This window comes from Falco cherrug, chromosome 7 (genome assembly GCF_023634085.1).
Source record: "Falco cherrug isolate bFalChe1 chromosome 7, bFalChe1.pri, whole genome shotgun sequence".
Lineage (NCBI taxonomy): Eukaryota > Metazoa > Chordata > Aves > Falconiformes > Falconidae > Falco > Falco cherrug.
In genome coordinates, this window is record NC_073703.1 from 30162417 (window position 1) to 30185799 (window position 23383).

A 23383-nucleotide genomic window follows, 5' to 3' on the forward strand; every position below is an offset into this window, starting at 1 on the left:
CTACAAAATTTCACAATTTAGTCTGAGCCACAGGAGCTGTAACTGGTACATGGTGCTTCCAGTGCAGTTTGTTAACAAGATGAAGGCCTTAGTCCCAGCCAGAGCAGGAATACATATCACAAACATTTGGAAGACTTGCTTAAGGAAATCCAGACTGACAACCTCTCTTCCTACTGCAAATCACTGTCTGGTCTAATTTCCAGTTTGACTGCTGCTCTCTTTCCCCCAGCACACCTGCAGGGAAAAAGTCATCACAAGCAACACGCCTGTCCCCAGGTGAGGAGCAGGCAGGGTGATGGTGCCAGCTGTCTGTACAAAGAAGCTGCTGTTGGTCCTTCTTGGCTGGAAGGACAATTGGTTGGTAGGTGCAGCTTTGGCTTTGAGAGGGCAAGGGAGACAAGCTACAGAACAAACAGGAGGAATAGGAAGCATCTTCAGAGCTCTGTCAAATGTTCATGGAGTGACTTGTCTATTTGAGAGGGGAAAGAAGACGGACTCAAAAAATTTCCCCCCCCCAGACAGGGAGGGGACACTGGCGGGGTCAAGAAACAAAATGGCATCTTTCACCACTGCAGTATCCAGTGAGTCCCCACTTGCCTAGTAGTAACAAAGAGTCACATTCCTGAATGCATATAGGACTGTTAGCCCACTGGTCTCACGGGAGCTTAACACTACTAAAATGCCTGTGTGAGTCCAAGCAAAAATGGATAAAACATGCTATTTGCTGATTAAATGCTGCTTTGGCCTGTCTGTCTTGCACAGAAAAATGTGCAGGGTCAGACTGCCTTGTTTTCCATGTAGATCAGGCACTGGCCCCTAACAGGACAGGAAGAACAGGACTGAACTGGAGGGACCAGGGACAAGGAACCTGCAAGACCTCCAGGTCCTGCCATGCCAGCTCACAGAGATCTTGCTGAGCCCTGTAGCCCTGCTATGACATAGGTTACTGCTCCAAACCCACCTGCAACACGAGTAGAATGGGCATGAGCTTACTTTGCTTCTTTCCATGCCTCAAGACACTCAACTACACATTATGGCCACACCACATCTAGATGGCTCCCTTTGCGACACTGCCACCCCTCTTCCAGCTATAACACCTGAAACTCCCAAGGGCAAAGTTTCCTTAATTAATCATCAGGCAGTTGTTTTTTTCTCTGTCTTTTTTTCCATTTCTGAGTTGTGCTGCCTCCTGCCAACTTTCTGCTTGGCATGAATTTCTACAACAGAGCAATATAAGTTCTTCTGAAAATAGATACTTAAACTGGAAAGCCTGACACACCCTATATGGAGCCTGTGAGTGGCAGAACCATAATCAAAAGGCAGTCAAGACACCAGGCCATGCTAGCAGCATTCAATTAAGACTCTGAGTAAAGCAGCCCTAAGAGAAGAAAGTAAATGTGAACGCTATAAACACTGTTGCACAGAACCCTCCAGGCTCTTTTCATCACTGAGAGGCATTTGAGTTCGTACTCTTTATGGTAACCCTAGCTCAGGTGTTATTTCAATGTAGCTGGCACATTCAGAACTTCTTTAAAAATAAAAATTCATGGAAATGGCCAACCTGCTGTGATTTCCTGTTATGAAACTGCATGCAAAGCCTATGGGGAAAAAGCCAGTAGCCCTACGATACAAGTCTGAGCTCTGCCTCTCATTAGCAAGGGTGGGTTTTTCAGGATAAAATTCTCCTGGGCCAAATAACAGGAGACGGATAAATAAAGTTTGTCAACTGCCCTTTCTGACTCACTCTCTCCTGCTGGAAGGATGACTCACTGTCATGTGTAAAAGGCTGCCAGGTCTTGCTTACATGCTTAAACAAGCATGGGTTGTCTGTTAGATGTGTATTGCCTCAGAAGAAGCAGACACTTAACGCTGAGAAGGCAGCCCTGGAAAGGACTCTGCTGACTAAAGGATCTGAACTTCAAGGTATTTCTCAGTCCTTTCTGGAAAGTTCAAGGTTGTTGTTCAATTAGCACAGAAAACTTAGACCCAAAGCCATGGCTGAGGGCTTGGCTGAGGATCACAGTGTTTTAAACCAGGGCTCACTAGGACCATCAGATTTTGCCCAGGTAACTCCTGCAGAGTGAGCCAGACAGCATGTTCTAGGTGCAGACAGGAGTAACTCAGACAATGCCTAGTCCAGAACTACCTTTTGACCAAGGAAAACAGTGTGCCAAAAGCAGTCACTTGTTGCTCATTATTTCATGCCAAGAAGTAGCTCCGTGGGGCTGCTCCCCTTAAGGAGACTGTGAGAAACCTGCATTAAATCTGGAGAGGGGCAGACATGGATGTTGAACATCACCTCTCAGTCTGAGTAACTCGTTGACTCTTTTTGAGCAACACCAGTAGCTGCTTAGCGCTTCCTCCTCTCTGCAGTGACACAGACCCTGGAGGTAAGTGATAGTGCACAAAAAGCTTGTTTGCATCCAGGAGCTTTGCTGCCTGCGTAAATGCATGCTCCACCCTTTGGTCTTCTCCTGTTGTCCCGGGCCCACCACAGGCCAAGTGTGCAACTGTGAAATCTCTGCCCCAGGCAGTGCAGTTCACAAATCCCAGTTATTAGCAGGTACCACAGTCGCCCTTGTCCTGCAGGGCTGATGTGGCAAAGGACACTTTTCACTCATACTCTTTCTAAGGCTCCATGCAATGGCTGTTTGCTTGCCATGACAAAGCAACATGTTTTTGCAAGGACTAGTGCACTGGGATGTCAATCCACAGATCTGAGAGGGCGAGAGAGCCCAGTGTCACAGCTAGAGAGGCAAAGCTGTATCCATCCTTTAGCATACAAAGGTCTCCTAATGCAGGAACTGAAAAATTTCTCCCAAGACCAAGAGAAGGGAGCTGTGCTGTAGCCTCCCTCAGCACCAGGTGTTAGGCAACATCTTGCTGCATCATTTGGTAGGGAAACGATGCTGCTGCAGGGCAATGATACCACAACTGCCGGTTGCGTGTTCAGCCAGGTATGTACCATCCAGGAGTCACGCATGCAGCTGGGAAAGACAGCTGTACATGCTTTGGCCCAGCCAGGGTCTCAGAAAACCTGCAACTAAAGAACTGTCTCAAGGTCTCGTCACCATTTTTCAGACCAAATGTGCACTAACCTGCCTGCCCAAAATGGATGTATAACCTATAAATGTTAATTTTTAATAAAGAGTGTACCATTCCACATCATGTATATGAGGAAGATATAGCAGTCTCACCTACAGTTCTAAATATAATTTTTATATTTCTTCTCCTTCGCAAGAGAATATGTGTTTCCATCCCACAAAATTTCAAAGGTGTTATTTTTAAATATTTTTGCTCTATACCAGAACAGATATCTAATGAAAAGCTTGAGAGAGAAACTGCAGGCCACAACAGCCTCATGCAATGGTTAAAGGACTGACCTGACACATGAAAACAAGCCTAGGCCACAATGCTACTTAGGCATTAATATAAGAGGTGCCAGTCTAAGTAAAGAGACTAAATGCTAGCTGTGAATCTGCAGTTCAAGTGTCTGTCTCAATAAGGCAGTGCAGGGCCATCCCACATAAGTGATCCAGTCCCTGGACAATTGGTTACTCTAGAAGTATATTTCTCATCATAATCATGCTGCAAAATTTCATCCTTTTAAAAACTGAACCACACATTGCAAGGGAAAATTGTATTATTTTTATCCAGCCTAGATACATTTTGCTGAAAATCTTCCAAGCCAGCACTAACATGTCAAATTTCTTCTCTCAACAATGATGGAAATATTACCTCTCTGGTTTTCTTCCACTGTTTAATCATCCATTATTTTTTCATTGATCCTTATTGACTGTGACAAAGTCAGGTTTTCATCCTAATTTTTCCTCCTGATGCTAATGATTAGCAGGTACATATAGTCTTACAGGTAAAATGATACTGTTTCTTGCCATGAATTCATTTTGTTTCAAGATACTGACATCCCAACTGCATATTTTAAGTTTGAACATCTAAGATCTGCTTTCCCAATCATGCAAACTCAATGATAAAAATAAATATCATTAAAAAGATACAATCAAATGAAGACTTGGTAGATATTTTAAATAACAGCATTTCTCTTTGCTATACTTATTTCACAATGAGTCATAAATTAGACTAGCTATATTGAAGAACAAAATGAGAAATGATGGAAATAATAAAAAAAAAGGAAACGCAATATATTAAAGATGCCAGAGTAACTTCTTTCAAAAGAAAATTTCAGAAACTTTTAGACTGTAGTAAGTCGTGTCTCCTGGTTGCTTTGCTAATCCTTTAGAAAAAGAGTGTTGACATTAAAATCTATAATCAAATTCATCTGCAGGTGTCAAAGCACTTCCCCAAAAAAGTCAGTAGAATAATCTCAGAAATGGTGCAACAAAGGCATGGAGTTGAAGGAGGAATTGTTAGTGACAGAAACAGGCATTACAGTCCAGGTCTCCAATCACCCAGTCCAGGCCCTTGCGTGCTAAACTAACTCACCTCTGACAAATGAGTTAGGCTTCTTAAGATGCAATTTCAAAATTATTTTACTTAGCAATGTGAAACCATGCCACTCAACACAGATACCACTTCTGCTAGCTGCTCTGATTACAGTCACCTTCTGTCATTGCTCTTGGGAGCACAGTGCTCTGACTACAAAGCATTTCTCCAGATGGAGAAACCATTCCTTAATTCTTTCTTCTTGTTCTTCCTCTTCCTCCTCTTCCTCCATCGTCCCAGCAGGCATGCTTATAAGAGATTTAACTCACTACAATGAGCTCTAGTGATGCCCACCCTGTTAGAAAACATCCTTTTTTTCACTGCTTGACACAATGAAGCAAAGGAAAACAGGAGAAAGGGGGACAGATTTGTAATATTTCCTAGGTAAACCAGCAAGGAACCTTGCCTCCTTTAGCAGAAAATATCTGGTCTCCCCCAGGGAAAAACAAATAACCATGCTTATACCCCTCAGCACCTTGCACAGCATGTCATGTTTCTGTCTGGAGCACACAACACAAATTGCATACATCCAAGTGAAGCTCAGCGCTCCCTGGAAAATTTGGCCCTATTGCATATGAATTACATGACTTCCTGCATAAGCTATAAAGTCAAGATGCTCAGGATGCACCCAGCTTCCAAAGCATGCACAAAACAGTTACATGTGCATTTGTAGTAAATTCCACGCTCTCAAGAAATATCATGGCTGCATGGGAAATGGAATTCCTCTCATATGGTATACCCAGGCTTGAAAGATTTTGGTTTTATCATGAATCAGAAGAAAAGGTTCTATTTCTATTATAATCAAAATTATATTTTAAAAGTACAATGTAGTTAATAAAATCAGGTTTTTTGGAATAAAGTACATCAGTAATATCTGATCAGAACACTATTAAAAAATTAAAAGTCAAGAAGTAAGAAATCAGAATGAATCATGAGAGGGGAGAAAAAATAAACATCCTATTTTGATTTTGAGAGGGTTTGATTAACTTATGTTAAAATTTATTTTAAAGCATAGTTCCTTTCCCCAGAAAACTTTTGAGTTTAAACAAAGCACTGTGATGGACAGTAGCTGCTTTGCCATCAGTTAACCAAGAGTATCACCTCTGCAAGTTCCAGGCTCTCTCAGGACATACTCTCCTGTTCCTTTCTAAGTCTCATAAGTCAGGCCAAATCCCGAGTCCAATGGCCCCTCTCCCAGTGAGGAAGAGCTAGCTGTTGGACATCCTTCCTCATAGCACTACCAAATTTATTTAGGCAAAGGAACAGCCCCTTACTTGGTAGTGAATGATTCTGAGAAGTCCAGCAGGCCATCACATATGCCAGGTCGAGGGTTTCTGCCCCAACAGCAGTGGTTCTAGGAGAGGTACTGAGCACTGTCCTTCAGTGAGGGCAGCAGTGTGCTGAGCACTGGTGAGCGCTGGTGAACCATGCTGTTTATGGAAGGATGCTTGGCATGGACTTTTCTTGGTGGAAAACAAATGCAGGTGTTACCTCAGTGTATTCGGACAGATCAGGTTTCCTAAGGACTCACCAATGTGTCAAACGTGTGCCTCAGATATGGCAAACACACTGTATTTGTATTAGCAGTCCACTCTCCTGGTTTCTGCAAGTCAGCATTGTTCCTGTCTCTTAAGGCAGGATTGAACACGTCAGAGCAAAGAAGCCTGCCAATTTCTTCCTGAATCACTTGGAAGTGCCTCTGTTTGAACACAAGACAAGCCACATAGCTGCAGAAGTTGTAGAGGCCCTAAACTGAAAACACAGGTCCCCTTTTTACTGGGAAAAGGCCCAGAGTCCTGCTGCATCCCAGAGTGCAGGTTGGTGTCACTCCATTAAAATGCCATTTGGCATCAAACTTCACCATGCGTGCATCAGTGAAGATTTTAAACCGTTTTTTTAAAGGTGTGCAGACAGATGAGGCTAGAAATGGAGTTAGCTCAGATGGATTTCATCTTGCTCAACTCTGACCAATTTGGCTTAGTCTTGCTGCTAGAAACTGAGGAGATACGCTGAGATCACCACCCAGATTCCCTCAATAATCAATGGAAAGAGACTGATGGTGAGTCATTCTGGGGGGGGTCCTCTCACACACACCTATCTCAAGAGGCAGCAATTCACCCTCTGGCTGAGCTGCTCTTTTCTGCACTGGCTGTCAAGGCAGCCCAAGGGCATGGTCTGACTGGACAGCTACTGTCTGGGCTGCTGCAGGCAGACAAGATGATCCCCACCCTCAGTGATGACAGTACAACCACAGAAAATATTGCTACCAAAAATGAACTCATTGCCTCTCACCTCCGCATGTCTGCTTGCTGATTAAAAAACCAAAATCTAGCTCTTCACTCCTATTTAACATTTGTGATCCCTGGCACAAGCTGAATCAACTCTCAATAAATGAAATCTCTGCTAAGCCTGTTCTTGAAAAGATGGCATTGTTGGGACTGCTGTGCATCCTTGGAATTCAATCCACAGACCCCTTATTTTAAGGAAAGGCTTCCTAGTTTATGAATTACAAAGCATAATTTGGGCCCAGCTGTTTTGTATTAATTTGCTGAATCCCTGCTACATAGCTGAGTCTCATAAATAGCTGATGGACCTGTATGTGGCAGGCCAGAATAGCTTATTGGCATCTAGAAATGTCGCCAAGGGCAACAGAAATAAAAGAAGGTTGTAAAATTTCTTACCTACAGAGATGAAACTGAGGCCGATCATGAAAAGAAACCTACAGACCAGCCTTCCCAGAGGGACCTCAGGCTGTGGTGGGAACTGCCTGGGGTCCAAGAGCCACAGAGAGACTGAAACCCCTCAGCTGAGGGCTCAAGGGAAAAAGGCTTGGGGTGAAGGGCAAAGAGATAGTATTTTACAGGGACATCCAGGCCCTAGAGGTAAAGCTTTATTCTAGGCGTTCTGCCCTACAAGTAAACTACGGGGGGAACTGAAAAGCAAAGGATTTGGATGTGGGACAGGCTCTGGGCTGACACTCAGTCACACTCTCCATTTATCTTTGCGTCTTTCTTACCTCAAAGAAGTTCTGATCTTTCTGCAACATTGTTTTTCTCCTAAGGCAGTGAACAAGAGCACAAAATTAATAGCAGCAGTCATCCTTTCAGTTCTCTGAACAGAGCATTGAATATGAGTCATGGGGCTATGCCAAGCTGGCATTTCACCAAGGCAATAAAGTTGTTGCTGGTCGATCCTCATTACCAGCATGTGGAGACCCACTGTCCAAGAGAAAGGCAGGACTTCTGCATTGCCTCAGAAGGAGAAAATGCAAAATATTGTATGGCTCCGTCAATTAAATCTGACAGAGAACAAAGCTGAATGTGATGAGTGGGTGAGGTTCCCCTGCTATGTTATCTAGACTGAGCTCTCTGCATGGGCCTCTCAAAAGTGGTCAGCACTGATCTAACCCAGTTCCCACTGAAGTCAATAAAAAATTCTCCTCCTGACATCACTGGAAAAGCAACAAGCAGAGTTACCGAGGGCACAAAGCCAGGGCAATGCTGAGACAATAAACTTGAAAACCAGGAAGGAGATGCCTGATGTATCTCCAAGAAGAAATGTAAAACAGGCCCAAGAATGACAAAAGGCCTTTGTTTAAGCAGCAGCAATTTGCCCAGTGGAAGCCTGAGAGATGCTCTTGCCACCCACTTCAGCCTGGGGATTCTCACACAAAGCCAAATTACTGTCTATCATGGAAATGGCCATTAAAGCAGAGGGTGACGAACACATCCCAGCAGCCACTCAGTTCTCTTGGAAATGGCACAACTCACCTTGATGGAAATGAAAGCAAATTTTCCCTGCTAGCCTACAGATCCCCACAGATCTGGCTTGGTCCTGCCAGATGTACAGGGAAGCCTGTCTCTGCATCAGCTCACCAACTCCTGATGTGTCCCTTATCTTCCTGGTAACATCAAGTGTTCCACACATCTAGGGTATCCCCAGCTGTCACGACCCCAGAAATGTCAATGCAGAGCAGAGCATGAAGATAAAACCTTTTAGCCCTATCGCTCTATTTGCCAACTGCTGACTTTAATTTATTGATTTTTTGATCAAGAAGACCATGTATCTCCCTACCTGGCTCCCACCAGCCATAATCCTGCTGAAACGTCATATATTGTGCAAGGGAAAAAACCTTGACTGTGCAAGTTTGGCACGGCCATTTGCCAAAGCAGAACTCCCAGAACAACTCTGAAGCTTTTGATTCCTTATGATTTCTGGTAAAGCACAGTATTCTGTCTTCATTCAGAGTACCAGAGTGGAGAAACCTAAAGTGACCTCAGCTTCACCTTTCAACATTATATGGCTCATGCAGAGTCTTAGAACTAGTCCCTAGTTTAGCAGATAAACTTACGTATAGAATCATAGCATCATTTAGGTTGGAAAAGACCTTTAAGATCATCAAGTCCAACTGTTAACCCAGGACTGGCAAGTCCACCACTAAACTATATCCATGTACAGGCCAGCAACAGAAAACTATGCTAATAATTAGAGTAAGGCTGGGGGTCTCTACCTTTCTTTCTCCAAGTGCTTTCTTCCCTGAGGTGAGGTATTAAGCTAAGAGACCTGCTTGAAGTAAAGTTTCCTAAAATAAGTGTTGAACTAGGAGGCACCTCCCACGTCCAGGGCACAGTTGCTAATTACCTAGGAAAATACAGAAAGGGTTGGGAAAACATCAAACTTGCAAGAAGCTTCAGGACAGGACTTGTAAGAAATGTGAAAGAGTGAGCAAAAAGCATCATACCTTCTAGTAATGTAGTAATATTGATTTCTTAGGGCTCTGAGTGGGACAGGATGAGTTCATGCATAAAAGGGGACAGCACAGCCGAGGGCAAACCGTGCAGTAAGCGTGGGGTTTGGATGCAAGTTGATAGCAGCTTCAGACAAGAACTACTGCTGTGCACAGGGGCACACGGTGAAGAAATGCTTCCTGTGACATTTAGCAGCTCCCTCTACTGCAGCTGTGACTCTAATTGCCCATGGATCAAGCTAGCTTCAAGATCAGTAAGGGCTGGCTCGACTGTGTTTGTGCCATTGATGAGAGGCTTTGAGAACTCTCTGTATTTTTCCCATTATGACAAATGCCCATAAGGAAACTGGCACCACAAAAGGTTGCACAATCCCCATCAACTTAAAAGGAGAAAGCCAGACACACCTATTCCTTCCTCAGCGTTGGAGGCACAAAAGGACTAATTCTGACATACACAAATAACAGGTCTGGAAGAACTCTCTCAAATTCCAGTCTGGGACAGTATCAAGATAGGATTTTAATGCTGCATTTTACAAATCATGTAAATTGTTAAGATGAAGATGTTCTCCACCTAAGCCTCCCTTTTTAAAATTTCAGAAAAAAACTTTACATGAAAAATCAATCATTTCATATGAACACATAGACATTTGGCAGATTTGGCTGGGAAAGCAGTTTACCAACATAGTATAAGATTTCATTAAAATGTTGCTATGGTGAATTAGAGTGAAAAGCAAAAGCTTCAACACCATCATGAACCCATAGTTGGTTTGTAAGAAAATATAGTAAAACTGGGGGTGGTACATTATGTGTAGTTTCTCAGCTCTTTAATCTAAACATTTTGCAGGTTAAAAAAAACTCATCAAAAGTAACCTTCCCCACAGTTTCCATTTTGATGATGGATCTTTCCCATCCAAAACCATGTGCGCTCAAAAAATTCCTAACCATCTTTTAGAATCAAGAGTGTTAAACAGTTCTGTCCCGTAGCTCTTGTATTTAGCAGTTCATATAATGGTCTGGGAGGATCCAGATAACATTTAAGGTTAAACTGAGTCAGCCTGGAAAAGATTATATTTATATAATTGCAGTATGGTATGGGAAGTGCCCTATACTATAACATGCTCAGCATTAGCCTAACTCTGAAGTCAGCTGTAGTCAGCTACCGCCACCCTGCTATGAGTAACTCCGTGAGGTCTTTCTTCATACAGCACCTTACATCATGAAGGCTTTAAGGCACAGCTCTTTTCTAGTCTTTCATAAAATCATAGCATGGTTTGGGTTGGAAGGGACCTTAAAAATCATCTAGTTCCAACCCCCTGCCCTGGGCAGGTACACCTTCCACTAGACCACTTGGTTGGTCCAAGCCCCATCCAACCTGGCCTTTGTGTTTTCACAGCCTGGACACCATCCCAACCCAGAGCCAGCCTCTGACCCCCACTGTAATGGAAATATTAAAGAACACAGTTTCTTTTTTCAGCTCTCTGCTCTCACTCCCATGCTGGAGATTTTTGGCTGCAAGACCTCTTGCTCCCCTCAGCCCTGCACATTCCACCCACCAGACAATACAAGTGAGTGAAGAGACAGTAGAGCTAACTAGCTGGGTATACAACAGGTTGTTTAATCTTTAATCCAGCTGCATCCAGTTCTTGGATTCAAGTTACTTTCTACTATAAGTTCCTCCAAGTCTCATTAAGTGCAGACATTAGGCCACCCAATAGAAATAATGAAATGCTGTCGTGACCCTCCCTGTCCAACCAGCAAGAAAGTTAAGAGGATGCCTCTGCTCAGCAGGAATCTGGGAGCAGGGATTTGGCAGAGAAAGCTGCTCCCAGGAGTGCTCAGTGAAATGCCTGTGTGCCAGGATGCAGAAGGAACACATTCCTAATTCTCAAGGTCCAGCACCTTGTGGCATGGGGCATGCTAAAATGAAAGCCCTGTTGGGACAGCAATTTCAGCTCCCTTTTAACTCCATCATTTCACAGGTTACCTTCTCCTCTTAATTAGAAGGAAACCAAGGTTGCCCCACCCCAGACAGGAGCAAGGTTACCTGGAGATGTGTTGCAGGAAGGCAGGTGAATGTTTGTGACTCCTCTGGGGGACTGGCAGCAGTTTCACACCGAGTGACTGAAAAAAATGCCTGATACCATTTAGAGAAGATCCCATGGGACTGAGGTGCTGGGTGGGGACTGCCAGGAAAACGAAACATTGTGCAGGAACATACATGGCTGAGGAAAGAGTCCCTAACACTAGCACAGTGCATGATGTCTCTCCATCCACTGACCATTTTTTGTGGTGCTTAGTTGCCAGCTAGGGTTAAAATACAGCACCCTCACCTCTGTTTAAACTCCCCTTTTCTTGTCCTCATCATTCCCTTGGTTTCTCTGCCTTTTCACTCTCCCATCCTCTCCTGCCTTCATCAGTTTCTTTTTAAATTCCCACTATGAGTCTTTCTCCCCTTTCAGTTCATTGCTGGGAGCATTGCATTTAAAGAGCAGTTGGTCTCCACCACTCTGAAAAAAAACATGCACCATCTTCCCTGCTCAGAGGTAGGAGTCCTCCTCTTCCAATGCCCAAGCAGACCTCTTCTTGTCTCTACCCCCTTCACTTGTTGGCCATTGGGAAGATGGTCTCCTTCACTTGCTGACCTAGTCTTACGCTATCTCAGACTTGGCATAACAGAAAATTTATGCAGGGATCAGTGGCAAGCAATAGGTACGTAACATCTGCTTTCAAGATTTAGTTAAGTGGAAGTGGCAGGGGTGAGATCCATGGCTGGCACTGATTTTTGCCCTGCTGACTTTCATGTTGAACCCGTTAAAGTTTCTTGCTCTGTGTATCTAGCAAGGCCTCCACGTACCAGAGCTTTCCAGTCTGGTATCCAGAGCTCTGCTGCAACTCATTGTGCCCAAGTCAGCTGGCAACAGCTCACCAGAAGCACTTTTGGAGTCGGTTATGAGATGAGATAGAGCTGCAGGGAGATCAGGGCACTCTGAGACACTTCTCTGTCTCAGGTCCCTGAGCCCTGCCTGGCTCCTTGGTTCACCAGACGTTTATTACCCTGGGCCTTCACTTGTGCCACCTGGCAGAGGCTTTGGCCCTGGCTGCCGTAGCCCTTGACATAGCAAGAGTCCCCAGAAGGAACGGGCTTACTCTCCACCAGGCCTGTGGTGCTGCTGTGCCATGCCTCACCTGAGGACACAGTCACAGGTACACCCTGGCAAGGTGAACCCTGGCCACCCTAACTTCGCCAGCACATCATCCATGTCTTTCTTCTCTAAAAATATCATAGTCTTGCTTAAAACAAAATGGGAAAAAAAGTTTAGGAAAGGTGTTCTGGACAGAAGGGATGCTAGGAAGACTGGCTGTTCCTGAGAAGTAACACAATTTTTGTGTTACTGATTACAAAATTGTGTTCAGGCACACAAACCACCATGCTGGGTGGCACCGCTGTCAGGGGACCCTCCGCAGCCCAGCCGGGCTGAGGCACTTCCAGCGCAGCTCGGCAGCACTGGTGGGGCCGCAGGGCCTGGGCCCAGACAGCCTCTCTTGCCCCACACAGCTGTAAGCTGCATGCCCACAGCCCATCAGATTGCCATCTTTGATCCTGCATACTTGTGAGCCCTTTCTGCAGCCTGCATGAGAGCCCTGGAGGTGCATTTAAACATCTCCAGGCGCAGGCTCTGTCCTGGGGCGGCCTGGAGCTGCAGGTCTGGCTCACTCAGAGGCAGCACTTACTCCTCTGCAAAAAGGCACACGAGGTGCTTGTGGGACCGCCTCTAAACAAGAACGGCTGCCACCGCAAGCCTGTATTTTAAACCAGCTCAGATCAAACACTAAGGAAATGCCAAACCAAAGGGTTTTCTATTTCCTCTGCTTCCCCTGTAATCCACCCGGCTGTCTGCCAGGGCCTGGGAGTGCTGTCGGCCTCAAAGTTACCAGCCTCCTTTCACGCTCAGGAGAGCTGGTTTTATCTGTCCTATCCCTGATGGCCTCCGGCCCTAAAGCTTCCTACACAACCCACCTTTAATAAATTAGGACAATTACTCTATGCTTCTCAAGGATAATTGCTAATAAAATTCAGCTGATTTTCCCCAAAAGACATGAAAGGGATGGAAGCAGAAACAGAAAATAAAGGGGAAAGAAAATGCAGGACAGAAATAATAGCCCTTTTTCCATTCATGTCTCATCCACTGCTAGTGAGTTTTTGCTCTTAGAGTCACATATTTCAGAGGTGAATACTCCCAAGCTGTCTCCAGTGGGGGAATGCCTCATGCCCACTGTTTTGGAAAACTGTTTGGTTGTTTTTGAAGTTAGTTACAAGATCTTTCTGAACCTCGAAAATGCCAGAAGAGCCTCAGGCTTGGATTTACAAAGAATCAGCATGACATCAACAAAAGACAAAGGCGTAAAAAGTCAAAGATGTCCAGATTAATCCTGACCTTCTCTGACAGGAACCCCTTCCAATACTTTCTTTTCCAAAGGAAGTTTAATGCACAGAAGCAATGACTTCTGAAGGTAGGATGGTCTTAGGTCTTCTCTTGAGGCACTGTGGACACTGATGCTTCTACATGGTCTAGGTTCAAGACAGTTGAGGAGCTACTCAGGCCTGGCTCCCTGTGGACAAAAGGAGGCCCAAAAGATGAGTTAGGCATCTCTCATAGGCAGCCCAAATGGCAGGAACCCCAAAACACACAAACTAGGAGCAGGAATAACCAGCGCTGTGTTACCGGGTTATCACACAGGGTCTACGAGAATAGCAGCTCAGGGACTGCACAGCTGTTGGATGTGACTATCATGTGGGAACATGAGGCTGATAAAGGACTAGGCAGGTCACAAGCCCTGTCTCCAGTTTAACTGGGAGCAAATTATAGGTATTACTAACAAGAAACATGAAATGGTACAGGCGTGTCTTGCCTCCAGCCTGTCTCTACTCGTGGCACATAGCCAGTACTACAGAGGAAAGCAAAAAAGCCTCTGAACCTAAATTATATCTTGGAGGAAGGGGGAGGGAGTTTTCTTCCTGAGCAGGTCACCAGCAACAGCCCTGAGCGTGGGATTTATGTCAGATAGATATAGGAAAATAAATGGCTATGCAGTCTTCTTTCACATTCTCTCAAATATGTAAACATATCACAGACCTAAGGATTCTTATCACAAGTGTAATTTTATGTCATTATGATTCTATTATGTAGTTATAAAATCCCTTTCACAAGCTCACAGAACTCCACCTTCAGAAACAAAGTAGTTTTCTTGGCTGCCCCCACTACTTCCTAGTGGAAGACCATTCTAGAACTTTGCTCCACAGGAGGGAAAAGACAGTCCCTGCTACATTTGGCATGAAATACAGCACATACCAAGTTCAGAATTAGACCAGGTGGATAATAGATGAAATGGGAGGTCTTGAACATGGAAAGAAGATGCAGTATCTGAAAGCTCTTCACACTGTGATTAATACCTCCTGGCTCCTCCAAGTCAGCTAAGATGCTAAAACAATTAAGGATGAACTTCAACATTAAATAGGACCTAAAATTGCCTTTTGTCATTTTATTTCCCTTCCTTTTATTTATTCTTCAGTAGATCAATACCCTGAATTCCTGCTTCTGCATGGTGTCTCTTCTTTAAGCTTCTCTGATGTTAACACTGCATGCAGGTTATCCTGACAACCAAGCCACTTCCCTTCAGGGGATGTAATGAATCTAAATGAAACAGTATTGTAGAAGTGGTAAATCAGCATATGTTTCCCACCAAAAGGCAGGATTCATTCTGGGAGCACTGCATGCCAGAGCACACTGATATGTCTCTCCGGGCAGGATTTATCCAGTGCTTATAGCTGATACCTACTAACCAGAGCCCCCTTGATCCAGGAAACATAATCCTATATTGCAATAGGTCCCAACTCCTCTTTGTTTCAGTCTGTTTCTGTATTTGCCACATCACTAGATGTTATGAGCCACACTGAGGTGTCATGACCCATGGAGGGGCCTTCTTGTCCTTTACCAGCTAAGAATGAGCGGATCATTTCACAAATTGCAGCTCAGAGCACCTCAACTGCATCTGACCTTTGTGTATGAAACTATGCTGATGGTTTTCTTTATTTATGAATTATTCCTTGCACAATGAAAGAAACACCTGTCAATCTATGGATGTAAAACAAATCAATTCCTTAAGGCCAGCAATCCCCCAGCAGTCTTTTCTTCAATCCACTCAGCCCCACTTTATATCAAGGCTTCATAAACTGTGAAGTAAGTAATCACTAAGTGTTTTAAGAAAATGGTTAATCAATTCTTAGAGACTATTATAGGCTCCAGAAAATCATTGAAGTTTCTTGCAATCGTGGTTTGTAACTCTGCAATGCTCTCTCCCGAGGCGTATAACCCTCTAACACAGCAGCTCCTAAACTCTTCCCCTGGCATCTCAACTTCCACTCTGCAAGGCAGCAAGCATGGTCACACACCCTTACTTGGGAACTGCTTTCCTAGCATATATTCCTCATGTTGTAACATGTTTCTAGCACCTAGAAACGAAGTCTTAAAGCAGCGTGACCCACAGCACAAATTAACAACCAGCAGACTGAGCTGCAACTATTTGCTGCTCCGTATTGCAAGCAGCAATGACTGGATGCTAATGTTATTACTGGAAAATGGCATTAAGGGATGGTAATTCAGTCAGAGCACTCACATAGATTTAACATTTGTGGTAGTACTAATGATTTATTCAAATTGCAGCATTACCTTACGGAGCCAAATTGTTTGGTGACCCCATTGCAGCAGGACTGGATACAGCCAGCATCTTGAAAGGGAGACTACAGGGATCTATGCCATGTTAACAACAGTGCATGCTGCTAAGGGCAAGGATAGGGAAAAGCGGGGTTCAAACCCTCCCAGACAATCCATCTTTCTACATATTCAGAGGACCGTATGTCCTGTAGAGCACAGAGGACAAGGGGACAGGAGACACAAACGGTGAGACCCAAGGGGTTTTTCTCCTTAGAGAATCTCTAAGGAGACTCTCGCTAATTCTGACATGAAAGACTGCCCTGTGATTCCACATTTTCTGGGGAAGCTCTGTGTACTTCCACCCCTAAAGTCATGTACTCACGAAATTAAGGACCTGCATTTCTTTTCCATGGCAATTTTTTCCAGGTAAAAAGATAGGCAGAAGAGCAAGGCCATGAGGAACTCATCTAGTTTCTCATTCCTAAATGGAAGTTAGAAAGATCACTGTGAAGTCTATGGATTTACAGATATAGACACCACCACACCATTATGAAAAAGAACAAAGTCTCTGCTCAAGGGCCTGCATTACACCGAATACTAGCTGTATGGCTGAGACCTATTCGTAGCAAGCACTCCACCCTACACTAAGACTTTGAAGGCTTTTAGAGAATTACTAACAGAGTCCAATAAACACACTGAGGAGTAGATTGAATTGAATATTACCAGACATAATTCCAAGAAGCATGTTTTCTGCACTGAACATACTAGAAGAGTGGCATTCACATTCAAAGGAAAAGGGGGACAACTCAGACACCTCTCCCCTTCTGAAAAGACAGCATGGCAAAGGCTCAACAAGGTCTAAAAGGCAATGCAGCCGCCGTATGGCCCTGGTGATCTCAGGGATATGCCTCTGAGATATAATGCTCCACCTACTGCCTCCTCACTTTTAGCCTATAGAGAAGTACTGCTGAGAAGTGACAGTACAAATAAAGAGCCCTGTAGCTCTGACAGGAATAGCAGTAGCACAGGAAGGCAGCCCAGATTTCCAGTCACGTTAGCATTACTGGTGCACCCAGTGCTGCAGATGCGCTGGCTAACGTGGAATTTAATTTTGAGTAAAATAGGTAACAACCTTTGGATTTTTAGGCCCAAGTTCTTGGCTTCCTTTAGGTAACAGAGTGGAAGGCTTTCAAACAGATGATAGGATTATTTCTCCACGCGTGTCGAGGACAGCATCTATTTGGTATTATTTCCCACTGAACCTCACAGATGAGAGATTTTAAACCTCTGATGTTTCATATTCTACTTCTCATACACCCTGGTCCCTCTGCTACCATCTACATGTACCTAATTCTCAAAACAAACTCTAAATGACATACCTCATAACTGCTGCAAATGATAACATGTGACTCATTTGCTTCTTTCAAAAGCAAAGCAGCACCTGAAAATATACAGAGGAGAAAACAAATATTTTATACAAAAAATTGCTAGTGTTAGTAGTAATAGCTTTCTAACTCACATGGGTGATGCCTTGCTGATATGAAACATGAGCAATTACTCACATTTGACATCATCCAACACCTCATATTCATGCTGTACCCACTTGGACAGCCTATGCAATTTTCCTTCTTTGTCAGCCAGCCTTCTTTCAGGGAGCATTGCACTGCAGTCATCTTGGAAGATGCTAGTGGTTCACCCAATACATAACATTTAAGGACACAGAGTTAATTCTAGTTTAAGAATTAAGATTATCAACCTGGTAGGTACTCTCTTCATTGCACTCACTTTCAAAGGGATAGGCAGTGAAATGTGTTTGGCAGGTATCCTGAACTAACTTTCAACTATTATAACCACAAAACAGGCTGGAGATGTTGAGAGAAATAGGACATTTCACCTCTAAGGTTGCGTCTGAAGTTGCTCTTTTAGTTGCTAATATAATAAATTGCTACGGTTTTATTTAGATCAAAGACATTTTAAGTAATGGATGAAAGTCAGCTATACCATGTTGTGAATTTATAAAATTAATAATAATAATAATCATACTTTAATCTTTGAAGTGCCTTACACAGATGAATTAATTACCTCACAATACTCTTTAGAGCAGATGAGAATTATTACCTCGTTCTGAGAGATCTGGAAACAGCAACAAAGACGCTGAATGACTTTACCAAAGTCATAGCAGGCTAGTGCCTGAGCTAGCATTCAACACCAGGCATGTCTGGCTCTGTTTTTACATTCAGACCACTCATCCACCCTGTTGAAATGACAGCTGGCTTCCTGTTTCACATGCTTTGTTCAGGCATGATCCTCAGACAATGGAGGAAAATATTTCCACCCAAATGATCTCGTTTCTTTTTTCAGCTATGCTAGTCAAATTGAAATAACCTCTTTAATGTCTCGACACGCATTTCCTGAAAGTGAATATTTTTTCCTGCCTTCAAGTTTTCCTTTGCTGTGGGACTGGAGCTGAAATACAGAGTATGAGCATGCAGTAATATGAGTTTCAGTTACTAGCAGCAGTACAAAGAGGTCAATATCCCATGATACAAAAGCGTATCTATTTTGGCCTCTAATTGGCACTAAACAAAACATCTGGGTTGTGGTGAGGTCAATATGAGACATTGCTTTCAAGAACACAGAAGCAAAGAGTAAAGGGACTTCCTCAGGTCCTCCTGCTCTGTCTCCTGCTGCCATACGCACTGCACCAGGTAAACCCTTTCAAGCAGTGTCTCAAGTGGCTTTAGAAAGATTTTAAATGTAAACTGTTCCATTCCAGAGCTTTTTGGGGGGATTATTGAGGGCAGAGACAGGCAGAGGTCACCAGGGAGCTCACACCTCTCCCTGGAGAGCTACCTGGCAGAGTCAGCAGCGTTCCCAAGCCCAACAGAGAAGTTGGTCGGAGCTGCTGAGACACAGACCATGAAAGGTGCCTGCAGTAGCCATGTGACCAGCAGAGAGATGAGCAGCCTGGCTCCACTGTGACAAAGGCTTGGAAAATGCCCAGAAGGGCAGGAGGCAGCAACAGGCAGCGTGTGGCTGACCCACTGCTGCCGTGCTCCACCACGCTCCCTGCCCTGCACTGGAGAAGTCAGCAGCAGGGATATGGTTTGAGTGTTGGGTTTTTTTGCACCAGTGGTTTCAATGGCTTGATACAGTCTTAATCCACAGCTGCCACAGAGATTCAAAGAACAGTTACATGCACTTTGTTCCCTGCAGAGCTGCGGTTTCCCCAAAGTTCTACAGTCCTCTGGTGCTCACCATTGCACAGGGTCATATGTAACACCAGCAACAGGGAACATCACCCTGTGGACCTCCACCTATAGATTACCTGGGGTGGCATTTGGCCCCCGTGTTCAGCACTGCTGCCCCAGCGCATGGTGCACATTTCTGACGTGGCAGGACTCACCACACACTTTCACCACCCCGCTGTAGTGGGTTTAGCTTGAGAACAGTATGGAGTAAATGCATATTTCTGATTTTCTCCATTAACAGGATGCCACACAACAGCAGTTAAGGAGCTCCAGTCTCAGTTGAAAAAAAAATAATTAAGAATTTGTCCTGCAGTTGATATTTGGGTAAAACAATATTAGGTTCTGATTTTACCTTACTTGGAACTGCTGTATGAAGGCCTAAACCTGCATAATTTGAAGGTAAACATCATTCTTTTTTTTTTTGCAAAATTTTTTGTGTTTGTATCACCTTTCCAGTACCACACACCTGTAGTTAGTTTTATCGTCTTCAAGAAAACAGCATAGAAAGTTCATGTCATAAATCTATGCTCAAGTTCTCAGCCTAACAAAGAATTTATAATGCAAGCACTGTGGATATGGGCCCACTTTCTATCTTTCATCAGGCTGCTTTTCACCCAGGTTTTGTTTGTTGTTTGAACAGAAGTTGTCTGAAATTAAAGGTTGCCAGCCTAAGAAAGAAAAATGTGTAACCGTCCTTTTTTATGTCTTTCAGTTATGAATAAATAATTGAAAGTTTGCTAAGGAACATTGATTGACTGCCAGTGAATCAATAAAGACTAAGAAATCAAATGGAGCCACGCATTAAACAACATATGGCTTTTATTTGGTTTTTTTAATAATATTTATGTAATTGTAGTGACTAAGTATCAGGAGAAAGGAAACCTTTGTTTAAAAATGGAATACATTATGCACTTTCCTGATATCCTGAGAACTTTAAATATACACCAGCTAAACTATTCAGAGGATACTGGACAAAACTACTAGTAACAGCATTTTACAGTATCTATGTATTTTTAAAAAATCCATACCAAAAAACAAATCCCTGGAAATAAATAAGAACTACTAGTCCTTTCTTAATTAGTGAAAGAGACTTGCAAACCCTTCACTACTATTTGCAGGTCACCTTTAAAGCAAAATTGCCCTTATTGCTGAAATCCTTCTGCCTATAAATTTAAACCGAGTGCAACTTCAAGGCTTTCTGTGACTTTTTGCCAGGTACCAGACAGCCAACCAGCCACAAGGCTCTCACAAACTCTTGCTCAACTTAATTTGGTAGTAGAGCACTGGATATGGGACACTGGAATAATTTCATGTCAGCAGCCAGCAGCCTATGCAATGGTTAGATCACAGAGATGAATATTAGGAAACCATGGCTCTAATCCTTTGACAAAAAGTGGTTATTTCAACTTGTCTGTTCTAGTTTTCGGCTCCAGCTTTCTAATACCGGTTTACAACTCACTGATGAAAAGGGCCATGCAAATGCTGTACCTTTTTGTTACACACAAGGGATTATAAGCCGTGAAGGCAAAATAGAAAAGGTGGTAATATGGCATAGCAAGGCCTACCAACACATCACAGGAAGGAGAAAATACAGTTCATGTGTCTTCAAAACACATCTCAGCTGCTTCTCACTAATACAAATGGCTGAATGAGTGTTCCCAGCCACCTTGCTCCCTGGCTGGGGCAGTGGGACAGGTCCCTGCCCTGCCCATGGGACCTCCCATGGGTCCCAGGACCTGCTGCAGAGGCAAATGTAAGCAGCAGCAACAAGATGGTCCTGGGAAAGGTGAGGAGACTAAGAGATAGCATAGTGCTTGGCTGGGGCACATCCAGGAGTGAAGGGGGTAAGGCAGCCACTGTTTATAGCAGTATGCTGGTGACAGTCTGCTGTCCCCTGGGAACTGCAGCTCCCAGCACATAAATCCCCTTTCAGCAGGCTCTGCACTGGCACTCATGATCTGTGTGCTCTGCTCCTTCCCAGCTTTGCTAAGAACCTTCCCTAGGTAACATTTTAGTCCAAGCAGGAAAATTCAGTGCTTTCCACACAATAACATCTCTGCAGGCACTCACTTGGGCTTACTGTGTTTTTGACGGTTGGGAGCTGCAGAGGTTTTCCTGGTTCCTGGCCCAGGGCTGGCAGCAGCGAGGGCAGCTGCACCTGGTCCCTCTGTTATGGGCATTAGTGTCTGTTCAGCACTCTGAATGTTAAACATACTTTCGCTTCAGACTTCACAAGACTTAAAAGTGTATCTACCAGGTCACAAGTCTGTGACACGACCTAGGTCCATAGGTGAGCAATCAGCTCAAGATTTGCAAGTTGCCCAAGGAAATAATTCCTGTACGCTAAGGCAGGCATGATTCTGAGGAAGAGGTTTTGATCTTTGGGATACTGTGAAGCATTTGCTTTTGCAAGTGGATAACCTCTCATAGTAGTCATTTGCAGTGGATTAGTGTCATGTATAACCAGGACTGCTTAGATCACACCCAAAATTGGTACAAGTTATATTGACAAAAGCACTTCTTGCCAGTAGAAGTCAAGTCCCCACAAAGAGTGAGGTTTCATGTTACAGCTAAGCCCGTCCTCGTTGCTAAGCTAATAGCTAGTTGTTGATGGAAGAGGCATTCTTGCTCCCATCAAAGTTTTCCCACCTTTGTGTTGATTATTTATCTTCCCTGTCCCCACAGCAAGGCGGCTCCCTAAACTGTAAAAGAAGTAATCCAGCAAAAATAAATTAGAAGCCTTCTGCTGAGTTAGCATTTTACATCAGTTCATGGTGGAATCCGAGAAGGGCCAGTGGAGATGCAGATAAAGATAAGGGGACAGGGGAAGAAGGCACCTCTCAGGAGATCAGGTCAGCTAGAAGGTGAAAACCAGCCCAAATCTGAGAAAACTTTGCTAGTACAGCTACACTAGGCCAGTTATGTAATTTAAAGAGATTAAAAGACCTGACCTAAGACTTTAGACAGGTCAGCTCAGTAAGACAGAAGGAATGTTTCCTGTGCTTTCAGCTCTTAAAAATGGCATCATTCATTTTTGCAATGGTTTCTAACTAGGGAAAACATTCCTGGAAGCAACACTGAGATGTTCCTGACTACATGGAAGAACAAATGGACAACACAATGTGGGGAAAGAAAATGTCCATAAAGCAACCTGGCCCTAACTTCCTCCCATATCCATAGCCTTCCAAACACTGCATCTTTTCTCCTGTAGGTACTCTTTAAAGGTTTATTCATGCAAACACAATCAGTCCATGGATAGCTAAGCAAGAATCTCAAATCAGCCTGAAAATTCAGCTCTGGCTCTGTTCTCTACACCCAACTCTTTTTTTTTTTTGACAATCATATTGTGTATGTTGTGTTTCCAGTTGCTATTGCAGGCTGCCAAGTACATATCCATGACTTGGCAGCCAAGTTACATATTTAAGAGGATGAGAGAAGCAGGTTTGGGAATGACCTCAGATCTCACCCATGGTAGCCAGGCAGCACTATAGAAATAGGGTCTCCATAAGGGGAAAGGGGGAGGTATGGAACTGATGGCTCATCAGCTCATTTTTATAAAGTGGGGCTGTCACCAGCCTCAGGAGACCATTGACCCATCTTGGCTCCAGTAGAAGTTGTACCAAAAGAACTGGCAAAAGTAAAGGATGTGTTGCAGACACTCAGCACTACCTGTGCTGGCGTTCACGCGCAGGAGGCAGGGGAGACAAGCCTTCAGCTGCACTAGAGTTGGGAGAAAATTGGCACAAAAAGCCCAGATGAAAGATGTAGAGAAACTAAGACTGAGAACTACCTACAGGGAGAACAACAGTGAATGTTAAGACTAGGACTGACAGCTAAGGACAGAGCCAGCTAGGCAGGCAGGGAAGGCCTAGGAATCAGTGCAGCAGATGAGAAAATGAAGACAAATCCGGAAGCAATGTGTGGAGAGTGAGACAGGATTAGCTCTGGCCCAGCACAGGGGCCAGGACAGGCAACAGTGTTAGGGGGAACCCCAAGACTGACTGAGTTACCAGGGCAGGAGACGGGATACTCAGATGCAGCACTGTACTACCCTTAACCAAGTGCTTGCTGGAGATCAGTTCAGCCCAAGTACTTCATGAGCTCAGGCCACAGAGGTGAGCACCAAACATCCCATCTGTGCTGAGGGCCCAAATGGGTATCGGTCTGGAAAAAAAAATTAAAAGCCTGGCATTGTGTTGTAAGAGTTGGAA

General features: G+C 44.0%; 1 protein-coding gene across 1 annotated transcript; it reads right to left on the reverse strand.

The window, feature by feature from the left end:
* Positions 1–4585: 4585 nt before the first annotated feature.
* Positions 4586–19663, reverse strand: PPP1R36 (protein phosphatase 1 regulatory subunit 36; the record flags this gene model as incomplete). Its single annotated transcript, XM_055715930.1, is given in 11 exon segments — positions 4586–4725; positions 5818–5931; positions 6019–6208; positions 7478–7517; positions 12356–12499; positions 16304–16402; positions 17301–17324; positions 17326–17362; positions 17484–17605; positions 18307–18387; positions 19578–19663. Coding segments are annotated over 11 exon segments (1077 nt in total), but the record flags the coding sequence as incomplete, so codon positions are not given.
* Positions 19664–23383: the final 3720 nt, after the last annotated feature.